The 21915-nt window shown below is 40.6% G+C and overlaps 1 protein-coding gene across 1 annotated transcript in view; it reads right to left on the reverse strand.

The window, feature by feature from the left end:
* The window catches only part of Crybg3 (crystallin beta-gamma domain containing 3), a 119055-nt gene that overhangs the window by 92593 nt on the left and 4547 nt on the right, over nucleotides 1–21915 (reverse strand). The window contains exon 2 of the mRNA XM_031364187.1: nucleotides 4539–4605. Coding sequence (XP_031220047.1) covers nucleotides 4539–4605 — 67 coding nt within the window. The remainder of the gene's footprint in view (nucleotides 1–4538; nucleotides 4606–21915) is intronic.

Here is a 21915-nt window from a genome sequence, read left to right on the forward strand (position 1 = left end):
AAATTAATATTACCAACATATCCTAATCGATTGAAATCCAAAAATATGAGGAATTAGAAATCTGTTGACTATCATCTGGTGGTCTCTCTAATTTTGTAATTGGAGAAATATGTCCAATATTATACAATCCATATATATACTTTCTGCTTGTTTGTACCTGACAGTTTCTTGCTGTCTACTATATAACGGTCTTGAAAATCATGCTTCTCCTATTAGTAGTATTGTATAATTCATATTTTTACACTATACTATGGTTTTCAGAACAACTTACATATTTCAAAAGTATTTATATAGCCAAAAGAATTACTTTGGACAATTAACTTGGAGGGTGGCTTGTAAGAGAACATCAAAGAGTGAGACTGAATGCTTTGTTTGATATGTTTAATTATTGTATCAGTTTTGAAGAAGAGGACTTTATAAGTTACTCTTTCTCTGAGATGAATGCTTTTCCAAACTATCACAGCCAACGAACCAGATTCTTACCCTCACCTAATGTCTGTGCCACCCTCCAAGCAGAACCTTGTTCATTGAAACAGTTGGTGAATGACTTTATGGATAGACTATCTTAATACACATACCATTTCTTAAATGAATGGAATCTGTTCTCTGTGGGATGAGAATAAAGATACTTACTCAAGTCAAATAGCTTTGACCATAGCAGGAAGTCTGTATCCAAAACTGGTGTCTACAATTCATTCCTTGGCACAGCAGAACTGTCAACTTTCAGCTTAGCTACGATGGAGGTAAAATCCTTTGGTGATGTGAAGGTCATTGAAGTACAGCCTTATTACAATGAAACCCAATATCTAAAAATTATTCTTATTTTGGGCTTGTACCACAGTAAGAGCCAAGATTTTAAACTCTACTAAATACAAAACAAACAAGCAAACAAAAAGACTTTATATATTTATGTTTATTTAAAAAATACTAGTAGTGATGTATTATTTTAAATTATACAGTTAATATGTTTGGAAATTTAAACATAAATGTATTTAAAATTTAAATTGAGAAAAATGAATATATTTTCAGTATTGCTGTAGACAAGTATCTACATAAGACTGTTAAATTGATTGTTGTTTTATATCAAACAACTTGTATAATACTCATTTTTATTGTTATAATATTTTATAAATTTTAAGGAATATGACAAAAAAAGGTATTGTAGGTATTGAAGGGGGGGTCTCTGGGAGGAGTTGGAGTGCAAAATGGAAACAAGAATGTGATTTATTTCTATGTACTTAAAATATGTTTTTAAATGTTAACAATTTCAGATAAATTGAAATCATGTATCTTTTCTCATAATGCAATAAAACTTAAATCAATAAAAACAATAAAAAATAAAAATAAATTAAAAACCCAACTAACAGGAATACATATTTCAGTAGAGAAAATACATGCAAGCATTAGAAATAGCTAACAATGTTAGAAAGGCAGGAAGATTTATAGAAACAACAAAAGTGACATTTTAAGAATTAGGAATTTGGGCTGGAGAGATGGCTCAGTGGTTAAGAGCACTGCCTGCTCTTCTGAAGGTCCTGAGTTCAAATCCCAGCAACCACATGATGGCTCACAACCATCCCTAATGAGATCTGACACCCTCTTCTGGTGTGTCTGAAGACAGCTACAGTGTACTTACATATAATAATAAATAAATCTTTTAAAAAAAAAAGAATTAGGAATTTAATGATATCTAAATGTGATATAAAATTATAACTGGAACTGTTTAAAAGTAAAATAAATTTTTGTATCTCCAGCATCTTAGGAAACATCACTGAGTTCTTGATTTGATATCTCAATGTCAAATAAGATATGATGATGTCAACTATTCATAAGTCTGTTATATTTCAGACTCCAGAGAGAAACTCCTTCATATTTTTCCCTTAATATTGATGGCATAAAATTCAGGTTAATAAGATGCAAAGAGGAGAGAGATGCCACACTGCTGTGCTGTAGATATATCAGAAAACTGATTAATAGAAACAAAACAAACAGCATATTCCTGGTCACTTGCTAAATGAAAAATCTCCGACTGAAAATAGCAATATACTAAATGCTATGGCTCATCTTTCTCAACAGCTTGTATCCTCAAGCTATGAGACTGATGGTGACTTTATCAATACGTGTAGAGAACAAAGAAGTCCTGGCTGTGTGAAGGCCTGAGTGAACTGTTGTTGACACTGGCACAGATGTATCAAGGACCTCGCAGCCTCAGAGTCCAGGGAGTGGCAAAGCCTTCCTCTGGGGCCTGTTAGAAATGTTGACAGTGTGTATAAGCATGTACGCGCTACCATGTACCTGCCCCTTGTTCCTGATTGGAAGACTGCTCCTCTTCAGCGACTGTTCCTCTTCAGCGACTGCTCCTACTGAGACAGCAAACCCTGCCTCTTTGATCCAGCTGTATACTATAAACCCTGCCCCCTTGTTCAGACTGTATATAAGAAGCCCATCTCCTTGATCTATGTAATAACCTTCCTCTATTCAACTGTACATAATAAGCACACTGATTTCCAGATTGTACAGAATCTGCATCTGAGAGACAGGTCCTCCTATTCCCAGCTTTTCTGTGTGTCCCTCTGTCCATCTATTCTTCATTCCCATGTTTTAGGAGCCATGTTAGAATGCGCACACTTGTTTTAATCCCATATAAACAGGCTGAAGAAACCATACCAGTAGTTTCAAGGGGATGGGGATGAAGGGAGGGAGAAGGAAATGAGAGGGAGAGGAAGAAAGAGATACAAGGATTAAAATGCCAAAATTGTCCAGCAAAGAAAGTATTCTGTGACCATTTTATCATGAACTAATTGGGTGCCCCCATAATTATAGTCATGAATATGTCTATAATGAGTAATGTCATGACTACAAGTGGTATTTATGTAGCTGCCCAGACCCCAGAATGAAATCCTGAACACTCGAACTTAAACAAATATTAGCAATGGAAAGAAAACTGTTCAAAGAATAGACCAAGATATTGGGATGGAAAGGTTGCTGGCATGGAGGCCCTACCACCATATTTGCTGCCATATGTACTTACTGAACCCCAAAATCCTGTGACTCTCAAACAAATCTCTGGAGATGGAAGATGGACCAGACTCCTGGATAGTAAAGGCTGACTTCATCCAAGTCTGCAGACTGAAAGTTTAGGCAATGGGCAGATGCAGGCTGAGTCAGGCAATAAGCAGAGACCAAAATAGGGAAACAAGAGAACAGAAAGGTTTGCTGGAGGTGCACAGTGTAAAAGAGTTGAATGAAGAGTTGAGAGATGCATGGACAGGAACTGGTAGCCAAAGAATCCTCATCGTTTGAGATCTCAGGAGTAGCTGTGGAACACTGGGCAAATGTCCATACATAGTGTTAAAAGTGAGGCACGTGTATAGGTTCTCTCAAAGGCTGAAGAAGAGAGCAAGCTGCAGAGCCTGTGCCAAGGTTATTTAGCAGACTGCCAAGTGCTGTCTGCAGAAGAAAAGTTAGGAAAGCTGAGGGTGGAGCCAGGCATGGTGATGCATACTGCAGTCCCAACAGGCAGTAGCCTGAGTAGGGACCTGCCCGTGTTACACAGTGAGACTCTGTGTAGGACAATTCAATCAACCAAAATAAAAAGTAAGCCACAGAGCACACTTCAGTAGCCAAACTCAAGTGAGGGAAGAAAAGAAAGGTGATCTCGACCTATTTCTCTCAACAAAGCAAATATTTTCACTTTCATTGAGAGAGCAGGAAGAATACACACTTTAACTTTCTTAGATATAATTCACAAATTGTATATAATTCAACATGTTAAGAAAAGTACCCACAACAGTAATAGAAAATTCAGATAACTTTCTATTCTTCTAATGGCCTGGTTAATTTAACCTGGAATACCCAAACAGAACCAACTGACTGACCGTCACAAATCACATATAAGGAAAGCAAGCAACTAATACCAAATGTCACAACTGTGGAGATACAACTGGCCAGACAGCCCAGAATTCCATTTCCCTAGAAAACCGCGTAGGAAAGCTGCAAAGGTCTATAATTTTCAAGGGTTTGCACCTCTCACCACAACTGTGCAGCTCAGAATGTAGCTTGGACATGGTTGATGCGTGTCCTGTAGTGCTCCGCAGGCTTCCACAGGAGCTAACCAAACAGATCCCTCACACGGCAATGACACCTAGCAGTGACATATTAATTTGTACCTCCCCAAAACACCATTAGGTTTCCATCCCATCCCATAAAACACAACTCAATCTTTTAAAAATCTGTTAGAAGAGACTATGAAATTCACATGCTGTCATTTAGATATCTCGAAACTAAGGCAAAAACATCTAAATGCCTCAAATGAAGTTCACATTGGGGCCAATGCAACTTTCTCATGGTTCTCCTACCTCATGGAAGAGTGTATGGGGCAAGGGTGGATGTCTTCATAATGTAAAATGAACATGCTCTTCAATATATGGAAAAACAAAAACTTAAAAGGAAGAATATGCAGAAATTCAAACTTTTCTGGGTGTTACACCATTATTGTAATTAATTAATATTGAAAATAAAATTAATTTAAACCGTACCTTTACTGCTTCTGATGAAAGTGCATTTTCCTTTTTCTGACTTGTGCTCACGGGTTCATTTTCAACACTGAAAAATAAAAACCACAGTGTCAACATGAATTGAAATCCGCAATGATGGGAGGGTCCTAGATATAGGCTGAATCTAAACTGGAAAAGCGCATCCAATTCTACTCGTGCAGGCTTCAGAACCTTCTGTGAATTCATCATGCTGCATGTAGCCTTATACTGATGATCATATCAGAGCAATGTCAGAGCCACACAAAGGAGTGCTGACCTCAGAAAGTGCTAGCGAGCACTCTATCCTTATTTATGCCACAGTTCTCCACAGCCTGACATTAGTGCCTATGCTGAGTGGTACTTCATTCAACTATACTTCACAGAGTTTCACCCAGTGAATTCCAGCGAATGCTCCAAAGTAGATGCAGGTTTATCCGGGCACCTAAGTGATTCAAATTTTAGGGCGGTCACTTTTAATTGTCTCATGTGGAACTTCACAGAAGCACCAAGAAATGACACTCAAAACTAGACTGTTGCTAACAAGCAGATACACAAGTCTGCTCCTACACATTATTATGTTTGCACATTTTCTGAACCCTTGACAAACTGAATACCCCCAATGAAGATCATTGTGGTGGTTTAAGTAGGTATGGCCCCCATGTGTGTGAATAGTTGGCCCATAGGGAGTGATACTACTAGGATATGTGGCCTTTTGGGTGCAGGCAAGGCCTTGTTGGAAGAAGTGTGTCACTGTGGGGATAGACTCTGAGTTCTCATATGCTCAGGCTACGCCCAGTGTGGCAGATAACCTCCTCCTTGTTGCCTGGGGAGCAAGACGTAGAACTCTTAGCTCCCTCTCCAGCACCTTGTCTGCATGGGTGCTGTCATGCTTTCAACCATGATGACTGAAACTGTAAGCCACCCCCAACTAATTCTTTTCCTTTATAAGAGTTGCCATGGTCATGGTGTCTCTTCACAGCAATGAAACTCTGAGACAATCATTATGACTGTCTACCACATACCAAGGGTTGTACTTGGCTTTTAGCAAATCAAGACAAGGAAGTCAGGGACCTCACAAGAGTCTATTTGGGGAAACTGGTGCAGAGTTTTTAACAATGCAATCTGTTAAATATTACAGCTGTTGAATGAACAAAGTGTTCTGGAGCACAAAACAGACAACAGCTTCTGCATGCTTCAGAAAGTGCTGCCTGGGGAGGTCTGAAGGCAGGGATCCCAAGAATGCAGTACTCTGGGACACACATGTTTTGTTTGTTTTTAGTTTAACACTAGTGCACACAACTTGGGACAGGCAGAGGTAATCCTGTAGCAGAGGAGAGCAGAGGTTAATGAATTCCACTCTGTGTAAGAACTGGCTCAACCCGTTTCAGAGTGCAATCTTTCTTTGTCCTGACTGGAGTGTGAAGGCTTTAGAGCCCTGAGACAGGTGACCATAGACCATCCATGGTGACCATAGACCCATGATCATTGCATGGTGCAGCTACTAGAAAGAGGAAGCGCCAGGAACTCAGATCAGATAAAGGCCAATCCCAGAGCAGATGGGATGGGAAGAAGTGACTTAGGCCCCATCGGCTTTTCTGCACATAAAACCAAGTGCTATTCTGAAGAATACCCAAGGAATCAACAGTGAGTGTCAGAAGAAAAGAGTATGGCAAAGCGCATCAACACCTGGACAATATACTGGATTACAACGTCCTAAGTCCAAGATTCTATGCAAGAATATAGGGACGGAGAGATGCAGCTGTGCCCCTAAATGCTTTAAATGTCAGAAGAAAAAGTAAACATGATTTAAAAGAAGATAAATGTGTCAGCTATGGGCTAAACAAATGAAAAATTCTATGAGGAAAAAACAAGTAATATTGACATCTCTCACCCATGCCCATTTAACCAAACCTAATTAATCTGCATGGTCTTCCAAAGAGATATGCAGAATGGGAGTTAGGAAGAGAAAGGGGATCCGTGGATGTAGGACAAAGGATAAGAGAGGATAATGGGGCAGTGAGTATAATCCAAGATCATTAGGTACATGCATACACTTGTCAAAAACGAGAAAGAATATTGAATACAGGATTGTGACATACATGCACATGTTTCATAGAATAAGAATTCATAAGTGGTTGGAGTTTTAAAGAAGAGTGGATTCTTTCCTTAGTGTTTGTTGTTGTTTAATAACCTTATCTGTTGCTACAAGGTTGCTTTTATCTCACGGTTTCCTTTATATTGGTTTTTGTTTCTTTGTTTAATTATACTAGTCTACTTAAGCTCTAACCAAGGAACATAAACTGGCAAAATCCATGTAAAACTTGACACACTGTAAAGATCACCTCAGGAAAATACTGACTGCGCTGATTGTACAAATGAAACATGGGACTCTATCTTCAACAGCCTGCCTAGAAACTAAACAGAAAGTGAGTGTTTAACTTCATACTCCACTCGCCAGTTCCTTAAAATTCATTTCAAACAGGCAGCTCTAACCTGCATGGGCTGCATGTGGCCAGGGTTAGCTATGAACGCAGTTCAACACAAAATTTAAAACTTACTTAAAATGTTATAAAGGTTTCTTCTCTTTTTTCACTTAAAATTTTGTAATTCAAATATGCATTTCTTAAGTATGAACTCAGTAATCACAAAGCCATGTTAGAATATCAACAGGTCAGACACACCTGAGTTTTGAGAGTCCTTTGCATAAAATATATTTCCTTGGTAAAACTATAAATAAAACTATCTAAAGTTCTTCTAGTACAAAAGCTCTCCTGAAAATGCAGCTTTGACCTTCTGCAACTAACGTAGAAAGTCTGCAAGGAGCTGTGATTATCTGCAAGTGCATGCACATGGGGGCATACATACACACACACACACACACACACACACACACATGCTACACACATGGGAATAGTTATTCAACACACACTACATACCTGCTCACAAGCAGATACACATATACACATATATATACTAAAAACATGGGAAAAGTTATACAATATATTACACACACACGTATACATTACACATATGGAAATAGTTATACAATACATACTACACACCTACACACAGGAGTACGTACACACACACACACACACACACAATATGCATATATATACACATACACACAGAGATACACTGTACACATGCAAAATGTTATACAATATAAACTATATACCTGTACACAGGCACATACACACACATGTATACATTACACACATGGAAATAGTTATACAATACACACTACATACCTACACACATGCATACACACTCATATATACACATATATACACATATACACACACATATATACACACTACACACATGGCAATAGTTATACAATGCATACTACACACCTGCACACAGGCACATACATACACACATATAGACTTTAGACACATGCAAATGGTTACATAATACACACCACACACTTGCACACGTGTATATATACACACACACCCTTGAAAAACCCAACAGTAGAAATGATTCTTCTATGATTCTTTTCTTTAAGGCAGACTTTAAAATGTGTTGTGTTGCGTTTTAGGTGAGTGCCAGAACACATTTTAACATAGCATTTAGGCTGAAGACAATGATGCTCTGTCAGAACCACACCCTAGAGACACTGCAGAGGCAGGAGGTATATTAGTAGTCAGGGTTTCTATTCCTGCACAAACATCATGACCAAGAAGCAAGTTGGAGAGGAAAGGGTTTATTCATCTTACTTTCACATTGCTGTTTATCACCAAAGGAAGTCAGGACTGGAACTCAAGCAGGTCAGGAAGCAGGAGCCGATGCAGAGGCCATGGAGAGATGTTTCTTACTGGCTTGCTTCTCCTGGCTTGCTCAGCCTGCTCTCTTATAGAACCCAAGACTTCCAGCCCAGGAATGGCACCACCCACAAGGGGCCCTACCCCCCCCATCACTAATTGAGAAAATGCCCCACAGCTGGATCTCATGGAGGCACTTCCCCAACTGAAGCTCCCTTCTCTGTAATAACTCCAGCCTGTGTCAAGTTGACACACAAAACCAGCCAGTACAGGAGGGCTAGATCTTAGAGCACAGCTGGGCTTCCTAATCAGTCTGCTTTTAAAAATAAGTTAACATTGTGATAGTGATAATCAACATTGCTCATTAAAGGTTTCAACACTTCTTTTCCAAATAACTATTGTCTTGTCTTAATTGATCTCTTATATCTGTAGGACTCCTCTGCTTCCATTAGCTCTTCACAAGGTCAAAGTGATTGTTAATGTCATCATGACATTCTTCTTTTGAAAAAAATCTAACAAATCTTTATTCATTGGTAAATAAGATGAATGGTGTCACACACAGAGATACAGACAGACAGATGGCAGATACACACACACACACACACACACAGTTCTGTACCTGGTTGAGATATATCTGCCTGAATCATTTGTCACTGCTAGAACAAGGCAAATTCTCAGGCCAACAAACTGTCTGCAACACTTCCTCCTGAACCAACGCTTACTCATTTAGAGTTCTGCTTCACCTGGGTGTTTTTCTTCTCGCTAGACCCAGATATACCTAAGGTTTATTGTAACCAATGTCTGTCCCTTTGCTCGACTCAAACTTGAACTTTAAAATTCAGTAAATGGATCCTTTTTGTCTATCACACAGCTGAGGATGGTGTGAAGTCCTCTGAAAGTACTCAAATATGTGTTCAGGGTTAAGAACCTGTAACCGGACTGGAAAATGGCTCAGTGGTTAAGAGAGAGCACTAACTGCTCTTCCAGAAGTCCTGGGTTCAGTTCCAGGCAACTACATGGTGGCTCACTACCATCTGTGATGGGATCCGATGCCTTCTTCTGGCATATCTGAGGACAGGTGCAGTGCACTCATATAAAAAAATAGGTAAACCTTAAAAAAAAAAAAAAAAAAAAACTGTAACAGGTTAGCAATTGTATCTGCATATCCCACAAGAAACTAGGTCCCATTGAAGACACCTTGCCTGATCTCTGTCATCTTGCTGTAAGGACGATAAAGAGGTAGTCCAGTTAAGGGAAAGAGGATTCTGCAGGAACAAAATTTTTAATGTTTTTCCTCCATAATTAATCATGGATGTTGTTACACTTACACAATCCTGTGAAATGAAATCTCAGAAAGCAAAAGTACTCAATGAAATAAAAAAAACTTTAATTGAAATTTTATTAACATTTTATTCTGGATAGTATTTAAAATGTATTTCCCAACTTGGACACTGAATCATTGTGGGCCAAGAACAACAGTTTTTAAAAAGGTGTACACACAACAGAATCTCTTCATAGAGCATAGAGAATCTGGGGCAAAAATACTAATTACAAAAAGTCATTGCAAAAAGCCTGTTAATTTTTATTTTAAAAAGGAGCTATGTTGTCTCTCTTAACTATCTGTATCTACATGACTAGGAAGGCTCTTATTTATCAGGAATACACACTTCACACAAGTATAACTGACGTGGAAACTTAAGGGTTCTTTGGAAAGTTGGTTCGATGAATACCTCTTGAATACCTGTCTTACTACAAAGGCAAGATTAAAGCTATCCACACTCAGCATCCTACTAGAAACAAGCCAAGCTGTTTGATGGGTTGAATAGAGCTTTAATCCTAAATATTTGCTATTTTTTCCCCAAAAACTTTGTCCAATAAAAGGATACTTTGTCATCTTTACAGTGTGGTCTACAAAGAAGGTTGGAGGAAGAGAGTGGGAAGAAACAGAGAAAGGAAGGGAGAGAGAAAGAGAGAGAGGCAGAGAGACACAGAAACAACATAGTGGTTAAGATCTCGAAACAGTGGACACTGGCATGCTATATAGTAAAAATAAATAAATAAATAAATAAATGGACGAGACAGAATGGTACTTTCATATTCAAAAACATAAGAGAAAGTGACACATGTTCAAATCCAGATAATCCCAAACTTTATGTAGGACAACACAGTCCGTTCCTATGGTTTGTTCTCAATATCCTTGGGACTGAAGAATATTTCAATAGTAATATTTTTAGAAAGCCTCAGTTACCTCGCAGTAGGGAGAAAAAGGCAAGAATTACAATTATAGATGCAAATAATACTTGTCATCTTTAAACAGCCTTGTCTTACTTAACTGAAAGAGCACACATATGAAGGCCAATGTAGCAGACAAGCTTCTCATCTCTATGCAGCCTTATATAGACCATAGCTGAAAGCCAGAACTCCAATACGCGGCCTTTAAGCATTTACTTGCTTTGTGCTAGACATAAAACAAACTCCTGGGCAATGAAAAACAAAAGTGCATATTAGCATCCTAAAGTTCAAATAATTTCCATGAGGTTTTGGTCCACCATCTAAAATAACTTACCCTCTTGCTTTAAACTGAGTTCTCACTGGATAAAAGAACCCTTGACAGATAAGAAATGTGAAGCCCGGCCCAGTAACTGACCAATCCACCATACATAGAGCAAGCCACCTGCATGTTCAGGCACCCTCTCCCTGGTGCAAGCTGTTGAGGAGTAAAGGAAAAAGGGGGAAAAAAAACCAAACAAACGAAAAACCAAAACCAAAACAAAAAAGACAGAAAAACTTGTCTTCCTCAAGCATTTTGCACATACAACAGAATCTCACAGGGGGCTGGGACTTTTAAAACAAACACACATCTGACTGTCAAGTATGACAACTAAAGTGGACAGAGGAATCTACACTGTACTAGTCCCCGCCATTCCCAGGTGTTCACTAAGGTCACCCTCTGACACCACGCTCTTGAACAACGAACTGAGCGCCTATCAGGATTGAGCAGAAACCAACGCCTAGTGGTAACACAGGGAAGAGAGAAATCTGGTCAGGGAAGACCACTACTTAACACTATTCAGATGACGTCAGTGCTGACACACAGAGATTAAATACTAATTAGAAATACTAATTCCAAACACTGCACTTGCATCTCAGCAAATAGCTGCTACTGTCATGAGCACACAGAATATCCCAAGTACAGAGTGGGACCCACAAGTGAGAAATCTCCTCACTGCAGCCCACATTATAGACAATGGCACAGGGCGCGGGGCACAAGGGCACTGCCAGTTATGCACTCATGTGATCAAAGAGCTGCTTCCCGGATGGAGGGAGGCCAGGCTTGACAAAGCAGCCTTTTACTGAACAAAGTTCCTTGGGGGTGGGGGGAGAGGAAACAAACATTTATGCTTAAACCTTCCAAACATCTTGGCTTCTTTCAAAAATAAACCTGCTAGTGGGGTGTGGTCAGTGAGGAGGGGGAGTCACCCTTAGAAAGTAAAGCTCTCCACTCCCCATCTCCTGTAACACTTGTCCTCCCATGGCATTGTTTCACACATCATGCTTCTGGCTCTGTCAGAAACGTCTGGAATCTGGAAGTACACAGTACAGTTTCCTTAAGTGTCTTCTGGAGGCTCACCCATGTCTCTGCGGATGCTGGAGTGGACCTTGCTTTGGCATTTCTAGAGAGAGAGAGGCATCCTTTGATAGGATGCTGTCCTTGGTGGTCATTCCGAGCACTGGTAAACATGAGGTCGCTTGACCTCATTTGCCTAAGTCCTTCCATTTAAGCATCACCTGCCAACTGGCTGTCCTTGGGGAAGTTGGCCACACCTAGCCTTTCCTGATAAGAACTAATACTCTCTTTCTGTCCCATTCCTCTCAGCCCCTTGATGCCTGTTATCTCGTCTCCTCTCTGTATGTTCATTTCCATGGCACATGGGTCCACGGCACACGGGACACTGTCTCAAGTGTTCTGCAGCAACGAGGCTGACAACAGAGCAGGAAAGGGAACCGGGCCACACAGCACTGTCTTCCCCTTTCTCACAAGTGTAAGCTGGACCTAGACTCTGGTCCACTGAGCCACATCTCTCCCTCTGCAGCCTTACTCGGCCTGTCTCTCCTGCCATGTGCCCACCTCCTCTCACTGCACAGCTTACCTGACCTAACTCCTGGGATGGAACTCCACAGAGCCAGTATCTGGCCCTCCTAAGACTGTGACCACATCACATTCCAGTCCTCCCAGGACTAAAAAGAAAAGATGATATGCAACAAAGGCTCTTTCACAGACCCGCTGCCTAACTGTCATCAGCAGTAAACTGCTCAGCAAAACGTTAAAGACATCAACAGTGGATGGGCTGTGGGGAGACACAGAGTCCTTGTCTTCACTGGGATAGAAAGCTGACTTGTCCTTGCTTTATTGGATAGTTTCACAAACCTGACTATCCTGGTGGCTCACCTTAGCTCGAGGGTCTCAAAATTATCTTTTCAAAATAGACATATGCCTCTTTCAAACAGCAGCACTTTAGGGACGAAAGTCTTTTCAGCAAAACCCTCATTCTGGATGTGTTTTTACTAATATGTAAATAGCGGGACAGACCAGCTTATATGAGATGGCTCCTCAGGCCTGTAATTCTGGGATGCTGTGAGCCTGTAACTATAGGGTCGGTGATAAACGAAAACAGACTAATCTTGAGTCTTCTGTGGGAAAGGAAGAAAAAGAACATGTCCAGGAAGCCAACCACAAATCAAAACAAACGCCAGTGCTCTACAACAATGAGAGGTGCCTGCTGCCCCTTATCTCAACATTACTCAGGCTGCATCCAGGCCTGCCTTCCACTCCCTTAGCCTCCACTGCCTTAGCCACTACTGTCATCCTTAACGTTATGAACATTACTCTCACGCCCTCCTAAGAGGCTGCCTATGTCATGGAGGCCACGCGCATGAGAGCAAAGGTTGTTTTCTTTCCCAGAAATACACCTTCCCACTGTAAGCCCTGAAATCGTCTTGGCTCTATTCTGAATGAAACTGACTTTTATGCATTAGCGTGCACCCCCATCCAGCAGGCCCTACTCTGCCTCTGTGAAAAGATTTCCACATCAATGATTCAGATACAACCACCTGGAAGACTGTCCATTCGTAAATGCTGACTGCCAGCAGTACAGAGGTACTTGTATTTTTTAAATGACCATTAACGGGACATAAAACAGGTGGTTATGGCACTATTTCTGGGCTCCAAATTAAAAGGTAACCAGAGGCTGCAATTTTGAGGCAATCAAACAGCATGTATTTTAGCTCAAACATCTGGCATCCCCGCGATTTCAGGAATCTTGGGAGAAAACCAATGGAAGGAGGGAATGTAATGGGTACTTAGAGTGGGTTGCTCGGCAACCTTGGGGTATCTGGTGTTGCTCTACTCCATATGCTAGCCTTCTCCTGTGACCCATACCTACGGTGCTTTATTTCTGGTCCCCATCTCAGTCCTCCAATACAAGACCATAATTACAGTTGACACCTGGTCTGTGGAGTAGACTCTCTGAAGCTTGAGTTGCACCTGAGCTGCCTACCACTCACTCACTGGTCTCGAATGACTGCTTTTTCCTCTCCAGAGTCATTGGTCCACCTCATCCCCTTCAGGTAGCCCTTGTGACTCTGAACATCTATGACCCACCTCAAGAGAAGCGAAGCAACATCGGGAACTCTCTGCTCTGGTATAAACTCAAGCTGGTATTCCAGCTGTTGTCTAAAATGGGGCATTTGGGAGTGGAGGGCTTGTCCAAGTGTGAGGCTGTGGGTTAGAACCCCAGTATCACAAAAAGTAAAGCACTAAACACCATGGGGCACTCATCCCAGTACCATTCAAAGTAGTCCTGAAGGAGACGGAAGATGGAAGGATAAGCCAAATTGTGCCTCTCTAGTGCTCCACAGAGCCGGGTCCTGGCTGACACTTCCCCTCCACCTCAAATCCTTCCTTTAAATTCCAAGATGACTATAAACATGCAGTGTAAATACATAGAACAGGGCTATAGAAAATATTCCAAAGCAAAATTGTGTTTCAACTTCTTGCTAGGGCCTCCCCCCTCCTAATCCATCTGGCTGCTGGCCCCTCCCCATGTCATGGACACTGTTCCTTCCATTCTGTTGAGTCTCATTACCCAGCATACAATACTGCACATTCTCGGGACCTTCAAAGGACCCTCACTCTGCAAAGTTCTTGTTTGGGCATCAATGTTCATGCATCACTCCCAGATATGGTCTAGGTCTCTGCTCAAATGCTATCCAGTAGAAGCCTTTGATGATCTCACAGCCTTACTCCAGACTCACCTCTTCCATCCCACCTTACTCCTTCATCCAGCTTTATGTTCATATGTAAAGCATATGTGTATCAATTTGTAGTCTTTACTTTCTTCTCTCCTCCAGCAGAATAAAAAAGCCTTCCTAAATAAAGATATTTGGATATTTAAGCCAGATTTTGATAAACGATGGCCACAACTAAGGTTTTTGTCTAAGGATTATATTGTAATGTTCTATAGCTTACGTAAACATGTAATTGTAGAAAAATATTAAAGTACTATTGTTAGAGGGACATATTTAAATATCAGTTCCAAAGAGAGCTTTTTACTTGTAAAAATATCTGCATATGTAGATATTCACATAGCAAATGATCTAAAAGGACAGGACATGCCTGAGAGGCCAGAGTCTGAATGTGCCTTTATTTTATATTTTCATAGGATTTGATGCCTATTTTACAAAAGCATAAACTACAATTAAAAAGATTTTAAATGACCTAGGACTGGAGTAGAAAAAATGGTTAAAATGCAATTAAGAACAAATAACTAGGTACTTAAACTACAATTATTACACAGTAGTAAATCTTTGTTATATAATAGGTGCTACACTGTCAAAGAAGATCCTTAGATCTTAGAACAATGAATCAACCAAAATTACTACAGCTTACAGCTTCAATTCTCCTGAAGGAACAAGAGGCCACCTGCAGCTGGAGCATGTCCCCTGGTGCTTCACTAGAAAGCAACAGGCAGCAAGTGTGCACCTCACCTAACCAGTTGCCAGTATTGAGATGAAAAGTGGGAAAGGATCCCATTGTAGAGGAAAGGTTGGCAATTACAAGAGAGAATACTCCGATTGGCCATAGACATTTCTGACATACAGCTTCTAGAAATTACATGACATTAGTATGCGTAAGAACACAGAAATATCATTTCAGGTTGTTTGAGCTACATATCAAAAACAACAAATAAACAAACAAACAAAAACAGAAACAAAAAACAAAACCAGATTAAACACAAGGTAAGATTCTAAAAAGCATGTTGTGCCAACGATACCAGAAAATTTGGGAGCCATCAGGAGTACTAGCCTTCGCCGTGGGTCTTCTCTTTGTTCCAACAATGTCAGAGAACTTAGTACTGAACACCTAAATATCTGTCTTTATAAGCAGTGACTTTTGTGCAGTCTTCCTACAATCTTGTCCAATGGCCAGGAGAGAGGGGACATCATGGAGTTCAGTTGATATTCAATAAAAAGCTTGGAGGCACTGACATTCACAGAGTTTTCTGGAAAGTTTGAGTAAGCACATTTAACTCTGTCCCTTTGAAAAACACTAAAGTAACATTGAGAAGTAAATAAAAGGAAATCAGTTACAAGATAAAATAAGCAAGAGGTACCGCATTCAAGAATTTTGAAGAAGGAGAGCCAGGCAGAAATTATTTACAGCAGATAAAACTACAGTGTAAGTGGTTGCAAATGCAGTTGTCATTTTGGCTTAGCCTAAGGATTCCAGAAAAATTCCAGTGACTCGGAGGGCGAAAGTAGGGGAAGAAACACAAGGCTAAAAAATGTCAAGTCACATCCCAACTAATGCCCAGAAATTACAAACATTTGGTAGGAAATTAGGGGCAAGTCTTCAAGGTCTGGAATGCAAGTGCAGTACAAAGGACCACAGAAAAGGAATCTTACTGTTCAACCCAGATAACTAATACAAAGATCACTAAAGGGGCAGAATATAGCAAATACCCACCAAATGGAAAAGAGTCTACATAAAATCTATTATTCACCTTGTACTGGATTAAAAGGAGATTCAATTTTCTCCAAATTTACAAAGGAAAAGGAAATTAGTCACATACAAAAAAGGGGGGCCCCCAAATCATATTGCTGGAACTCTCAACAGCAACAGAATTACAGAAAATGGAAAAATAATGCATAGAAAAAATATTCAGAAATGTAAAAACTGAAGAAAAAAAAAAGTCTATCTCACATCTACTATTCCATTCCTTGTTGGAAATAATCCAGCAGAACTAGGAACTTAACCAAGAAAGACATGAGATCAAAAAATGGAGACTATGCAGATTTGAACAGGGGAGAGTAAAGAGACCAGTGGGAGCAGATCTCAGGGGACACAGAGGTGACTGAGCACTGTCATGCTGGGATATGGTAAGGAAGAGTGAACATTTTAGAAATGTTCCTGGATGTCCTAGAAGAAGAAACAGTGAGAAAATGAAAAACAAAACAGCCTGCTCCAGGAAAAAACAAAAGGTCACATCAAGGAAAGGAATCATACATAATGCAGGGCTTTACCAAACAAAATATATTTACACAGTAATAAAAATCTGAAGGTTCAGTTCTTCATCCCTCATATTATAGGAGCTGTCTTAGATGGGTAAGTGAAGGAAATGACTAGAACTCATCTACCATAATCGGAAGTTAACAGACACTGCCTGAAACAAAAATAATAATAAAGCACTATTAGGACATGGATATAGAAATACTGGAGGAGATATGTGTAACTAAAGCAATTTCCTCTTTAAACACACACACACACACACACACACACACACACACACGAACGCGTTCACACTACTCAGCTGCTACTCTAGGCCCCTGCCTTCCATCTTGGTACTTATTTTTAGGAGAGAATCTCTCATGTATGGTGTGGAAGCATCACCTGTCGATAAAAAGCTGGTAGCCTCTGTATTAGCTGAGGCAGGATTAGAAGGTGGGAGATAGAAGATACAGGAATTCTGTGGTAGAGTCAGGTGTCAGGAGATTTGCAACCTGGACTCTGAAGAAGTTGGATGTATAAAATCAGGAGAAGTAACTAACTAGCCATGTGGCAGACTTAGAATAGAATAAACATGTTATATAAGTTACTTGGTAGTGGAGGGGACAGCCTAAGCTTATGGCCATTAGTACTATAATAATCAATAAGCCTCTGAGTTGTAATCCAAGGAATTGATCACAGGTGGAAAAGCCCACAGTTACCAGAGAAAGATAGATGTGTGCCAATATGGTGGTGCATGCCTGTGATGCCACAACCAGAGAGGCTAAAGCAGGAAGGTCTTAAGTTCAAGGCCAATCTGAGCTACTCAGTGGGCCTGAGGCTACGCTGGGTTAAAGGGTGGCATCCTGTCACAGAAAGAAAGAAAAGGGAGAAGAGTGGTAAGTAAGGGAATTGTTGAAAACTGGGTCATACCACGCTCACAGCTGGATTCCCAGAGCCTAGGAAACGGCCTGGCACAGATGACACTCAATTCTTATAGACAAGAAACTTTCAAATCATATGATCCACAATGTGAGGCTCACCAGGGAGAATTAACCAATGCCTTTCTGTGCATGACTTTTCCAATGAAATATTACTCCTCCTAATCTACACAGCACTTCATCTTATACACACCTGGGAGCCTGAAGAGACTTGGCTGCCATGCTGACTTCTGGGGCCTGGGAGTTAAGAGCCAAATCCCTTTTACTGTCCCTCAGGGCCTGGTCAAGGTGGATGGCAGATGACTTAAGAGTTTTGTGGTTTCATCTGTTCATTGAACCTGGCTTTGCATATAGATTAATAATACGTAAGTCTCAATTGTACCCTGAGAGAGTGTCCAAAGAAAAATGATCCTGCAGTATACATTCTACAACGACTTGGTATTCTTAATTCGGATTATTCTTACTTGAAAAAAAAAATGACTCTGTTCTTCTTACATCAGTAATTTTTAGATTTTCTTCTTCTTTTGACAAATGTTCACCAGGTCTCAAATCGACCTCTTTTCTTTCTCCAACAGGTAATCCACACAAGTTTCAAGCATGAAGAGGTGTACCGTGAAGGCTTCCCTGGTCCCCAGCCCTTAGCTCCACTCCATGCACTGAGAGCAGGCAGCATGGTTCTAGCAACACCAGTTCATCTCCCTCCCCCCAACCCCCTTCCCCCCCCCCCCCCCCCCGTACTGCTTTGTACCTTCTGCTATCTTCTTTTCTAATATACCTTGGAGATGTTTCCTTAAGGCACACAGCAAGTTTTGTCATTCTTTCCAATAGGTACATGATATTCATATAACCATATCAGATAGATGTGCAGCTTTTTCACTAACAGTGATCCACTCTTCGTCCCTTTGCTATTAAAGTAACACTAACACTGACAAAACTCTCCTAATCAATTTTATACTGTTACAAACTTTATATGGGTGATGGAATTCCTACAGGGAAGCTGCAGAGTATGTGGGTCTCTACCTCATCAGAGACTCCTGCTTCCCTCCTAAGTGGTGTATCAATACACTCCTGCCTTAGTTAACTTTGAAATTGCAGGCACAGAACACCAGTACCAAGGCAATTTACAAAAGAATACATTTAATTGAGCTTACACTTTCAGAGGGTTAAAGTCCACAGGTGCAGCCTGGCAGTGGTGGCGCACGCCTTTAATCCCAGCACTTGGGAGGCAGAGGCAGGCAGATTTCTGAGTTCGAGGCCAGCCTGGTCTATACAGTTGAGTTCCAGGACAACCAGGGCTACACAGAGAAACCCTGTCTCGAAAAACCAAAAAAAAAAAAAAAAAAAAAAAAAAAAAAAAAAAAAAAAAAAAAAGTCCACAAGTATGGAGCAAAGACATGGTGGCAAGAAGAGCTGAGAGCTTACATCTTTGTAGACAAGCAGGAGGTAAAGAAAGCTACCTGGGATTGGCAAGGGCTTTTGAAAGGCTGTGAGATGGCTCAGCAGGTAAGAGCACTGACTGCTCTTTCGATCTGAGTTCAAATCCCAACAACCACATGGTGGCTCACAACCACCTGCAATGAGATCTGATGCCCTCTTCTGGTGCATCTGAAGTCAGCTTCAGTGTACTTATGTATAATAATAAACAAATCTTTGGGCCAGGGCTGACTGGAGGGAGCAAAGTGGACCAGGGTTGACCTGAGCGAGCAGAGGTACTAAAAAAAAAAATTCAATTCCCAACAACCACATGAAGGCTCACAACCATCTGTACAACTACAGTGTACTCACATACATAAAATAAATAAGTCTTTTAAAAAAAAGAAAGAAAGGGAGGGAGTGAGGAGGGGAGGGAGGGAGAGAAGGACAGAGGGAGGAAGGAAGGCAGGCAGGCAGGAAGGAAGACTCGGTGGCAATACCTCTATACAAGGCCATATCTCCTGATTCTTCTGAACAGTTCTACCAAATGGGACCAAGTGTTCAAACATGAGTAGGTTTCTGTTCATGCATTCCTAACCAGAATTGTTTTCTTATCAAATAAGCAGAATATGCTATCTTCCTTTAGTTTTAACTTTTATCTCTTATTTGAAGGAGACTGATGTGTGTATTTAATATAGAATCATATTTCACATGATATGATTTACTCTCCTCTCCAAGCTCAGATGACTATAAGTGACTTGTGCAGACACTGGCCTAGGCCACCTGGGCAGGTATCTGGCTGCCCGCCATTGTCTTAGGCTTCCATCAAAACCGTCTTCCAAGGCCAGCCTTCTCTTACCGGTCTTCCCAAGTTAAGCGAGGAATTCTGCTACATAATGTAGGCTTTGGATTTAAAAAGAGCCATCCAACTTCTGAGTTTACTGCTGGTACCATGAGTCTTTTGATTAGCCAAGAATGCAATCGAATTCTTCAGTCGTATGTGTATGCAAGATCAAGTAAAGAAATATCTACCAACTTTGCAGAGGATTTTCAAGGAAAAACAGAAACTATTCAAAATCCCATGCACAGGATTCTCATAAAAGGTTAGTTTCATTTTGTCATAACTAATCTGCCAGGCACTGAAAGAAAAACCTAGTTGGCTAAGCACACAGCTGTTTCTGTGCCTTGGGACGCTTCCATGAAATACTTCCAGAAGTTAAACACTGAGCGGGAGGCCTAGCTGAAGTGTTCCACACCTGCCTGGTAAACACTGGAGATGAATGATCTCTAACTGCGAACCTTCAACAGATTCTCTACCAGCGTTGAACTGTTCAGTGACTAGATCACCGCTCGGAGCTCAGATTCCTCGGGGAATGAATGCACTTTTCTGGCTCCACCTATGTATAAATTCTTGGCGAGCCTGCGGAGTCCAGGAAGAAGCAGAGGAAGAGAGAGACAGCACTGCTATTCACCTCAGGCTACAGTTACGATTGCATTTCCCACACTTTTCTGAGTCAACAAACAATACTAACTAGGGAAGAGTTACTGTGAGACTTGAGGTCCAATTAAAATTTTTATTCAGTATATGACATTAGTGAAGAAATATGGGCAAGTGACACGGCTCAGCAGGTAAAGGCACTTGCTGTCAAGGTTGATAACCCGAGTTCAATCCTAAGGACCTGGGGTGGGGGGCACGTCAAAGACAAGAAGAGACTCCTATAAGCTACCCTTTGACTTCCATACACATGCATCCATGAACGTACACACAAACACACAAATAAAATACATGGAATAGATATTTTCTAAACAGGAAAATTATCTGAACAATCTCCCATACCAAAAACATACTAAGTTTATATTAAGATTGTCTTAAATATATATGCAATATATATAACATTTATAAATATAAATGTATATCCTAAGTTCTGGGCTTCTGAGATCAGTTTTTAGTCAGGCATCTTTATATGCTGCCCACAATGCAGCATTATATGGAGAACACACACACAGAGCAACCCGCTCAGCCCGTAGAGTTAACAGACTCTGATTACAATTTCTTCAACTTTTACCTCATGTTAGCTCTCTCTTTTCACTGGACCCTTGGTTAATATCAACCAAGACTCTCCTGCCGCCACTGTTTTATTTAGCATTCCAGTATAACTGAACGTCCACGTATTTCATTAGAACTTTGAGGAGGGAACGCAACACTTTACAGAGGGATTATTTTCTGCTTTGCAAGCTGTCATGACTCTTTTTATGTATTTTCCACTAATGAATACAAATGCTAAAACCATCTTTGGCTCAATAAAGTCAGGAGTTCTGATTACAATTCCAGCAGAGTTAGACTGCACAACTGAATCCTTTCCCAAGGAACCCCACAACAAGAATTCACAAATGAGCAATCCCACAGACATCCCAGGAAAACCCAAGAAACCAAAAAAAAAAAAAAAAAAAAAATCTCACTTACAAAAGGTAGTGTGTCTTGAAACTCTCAAATAGCTTACCATTTCTCTCTGATGCCAAGAGCCGGTTCCATGATCTGAGTTACCCTGGCAGACCGGTACGATACACACCACTGAGAGCTTCTAGGATCTGCTAGGCATTTTTATGACTTCAGGTATGAATTGTTGGCATGGCACAGGCATGGCCTTATTCTTTTCAGCTGACCCAAAAGGCCAATAGCTCTCAGGGTGGACATCGGAATCATTGCCTTTTTT

Source organism: Mastomys coucha, unplaced genomic scaffold (genome assembly GCF_008632895.1).
Source record: "Mastomys coucha isolate ucsf_1 unplaced genomic scaffold, UCSF_Mcou_1 pScaffold12, whole genome shotgun sequence".
Classification (NCBI taxonomy): domain Eukaryota; kingdom Metazoa; phylum Chordata; class Mammalia; order Rodentia; family Muridae; genus Mastomys; species Mastomys coucha.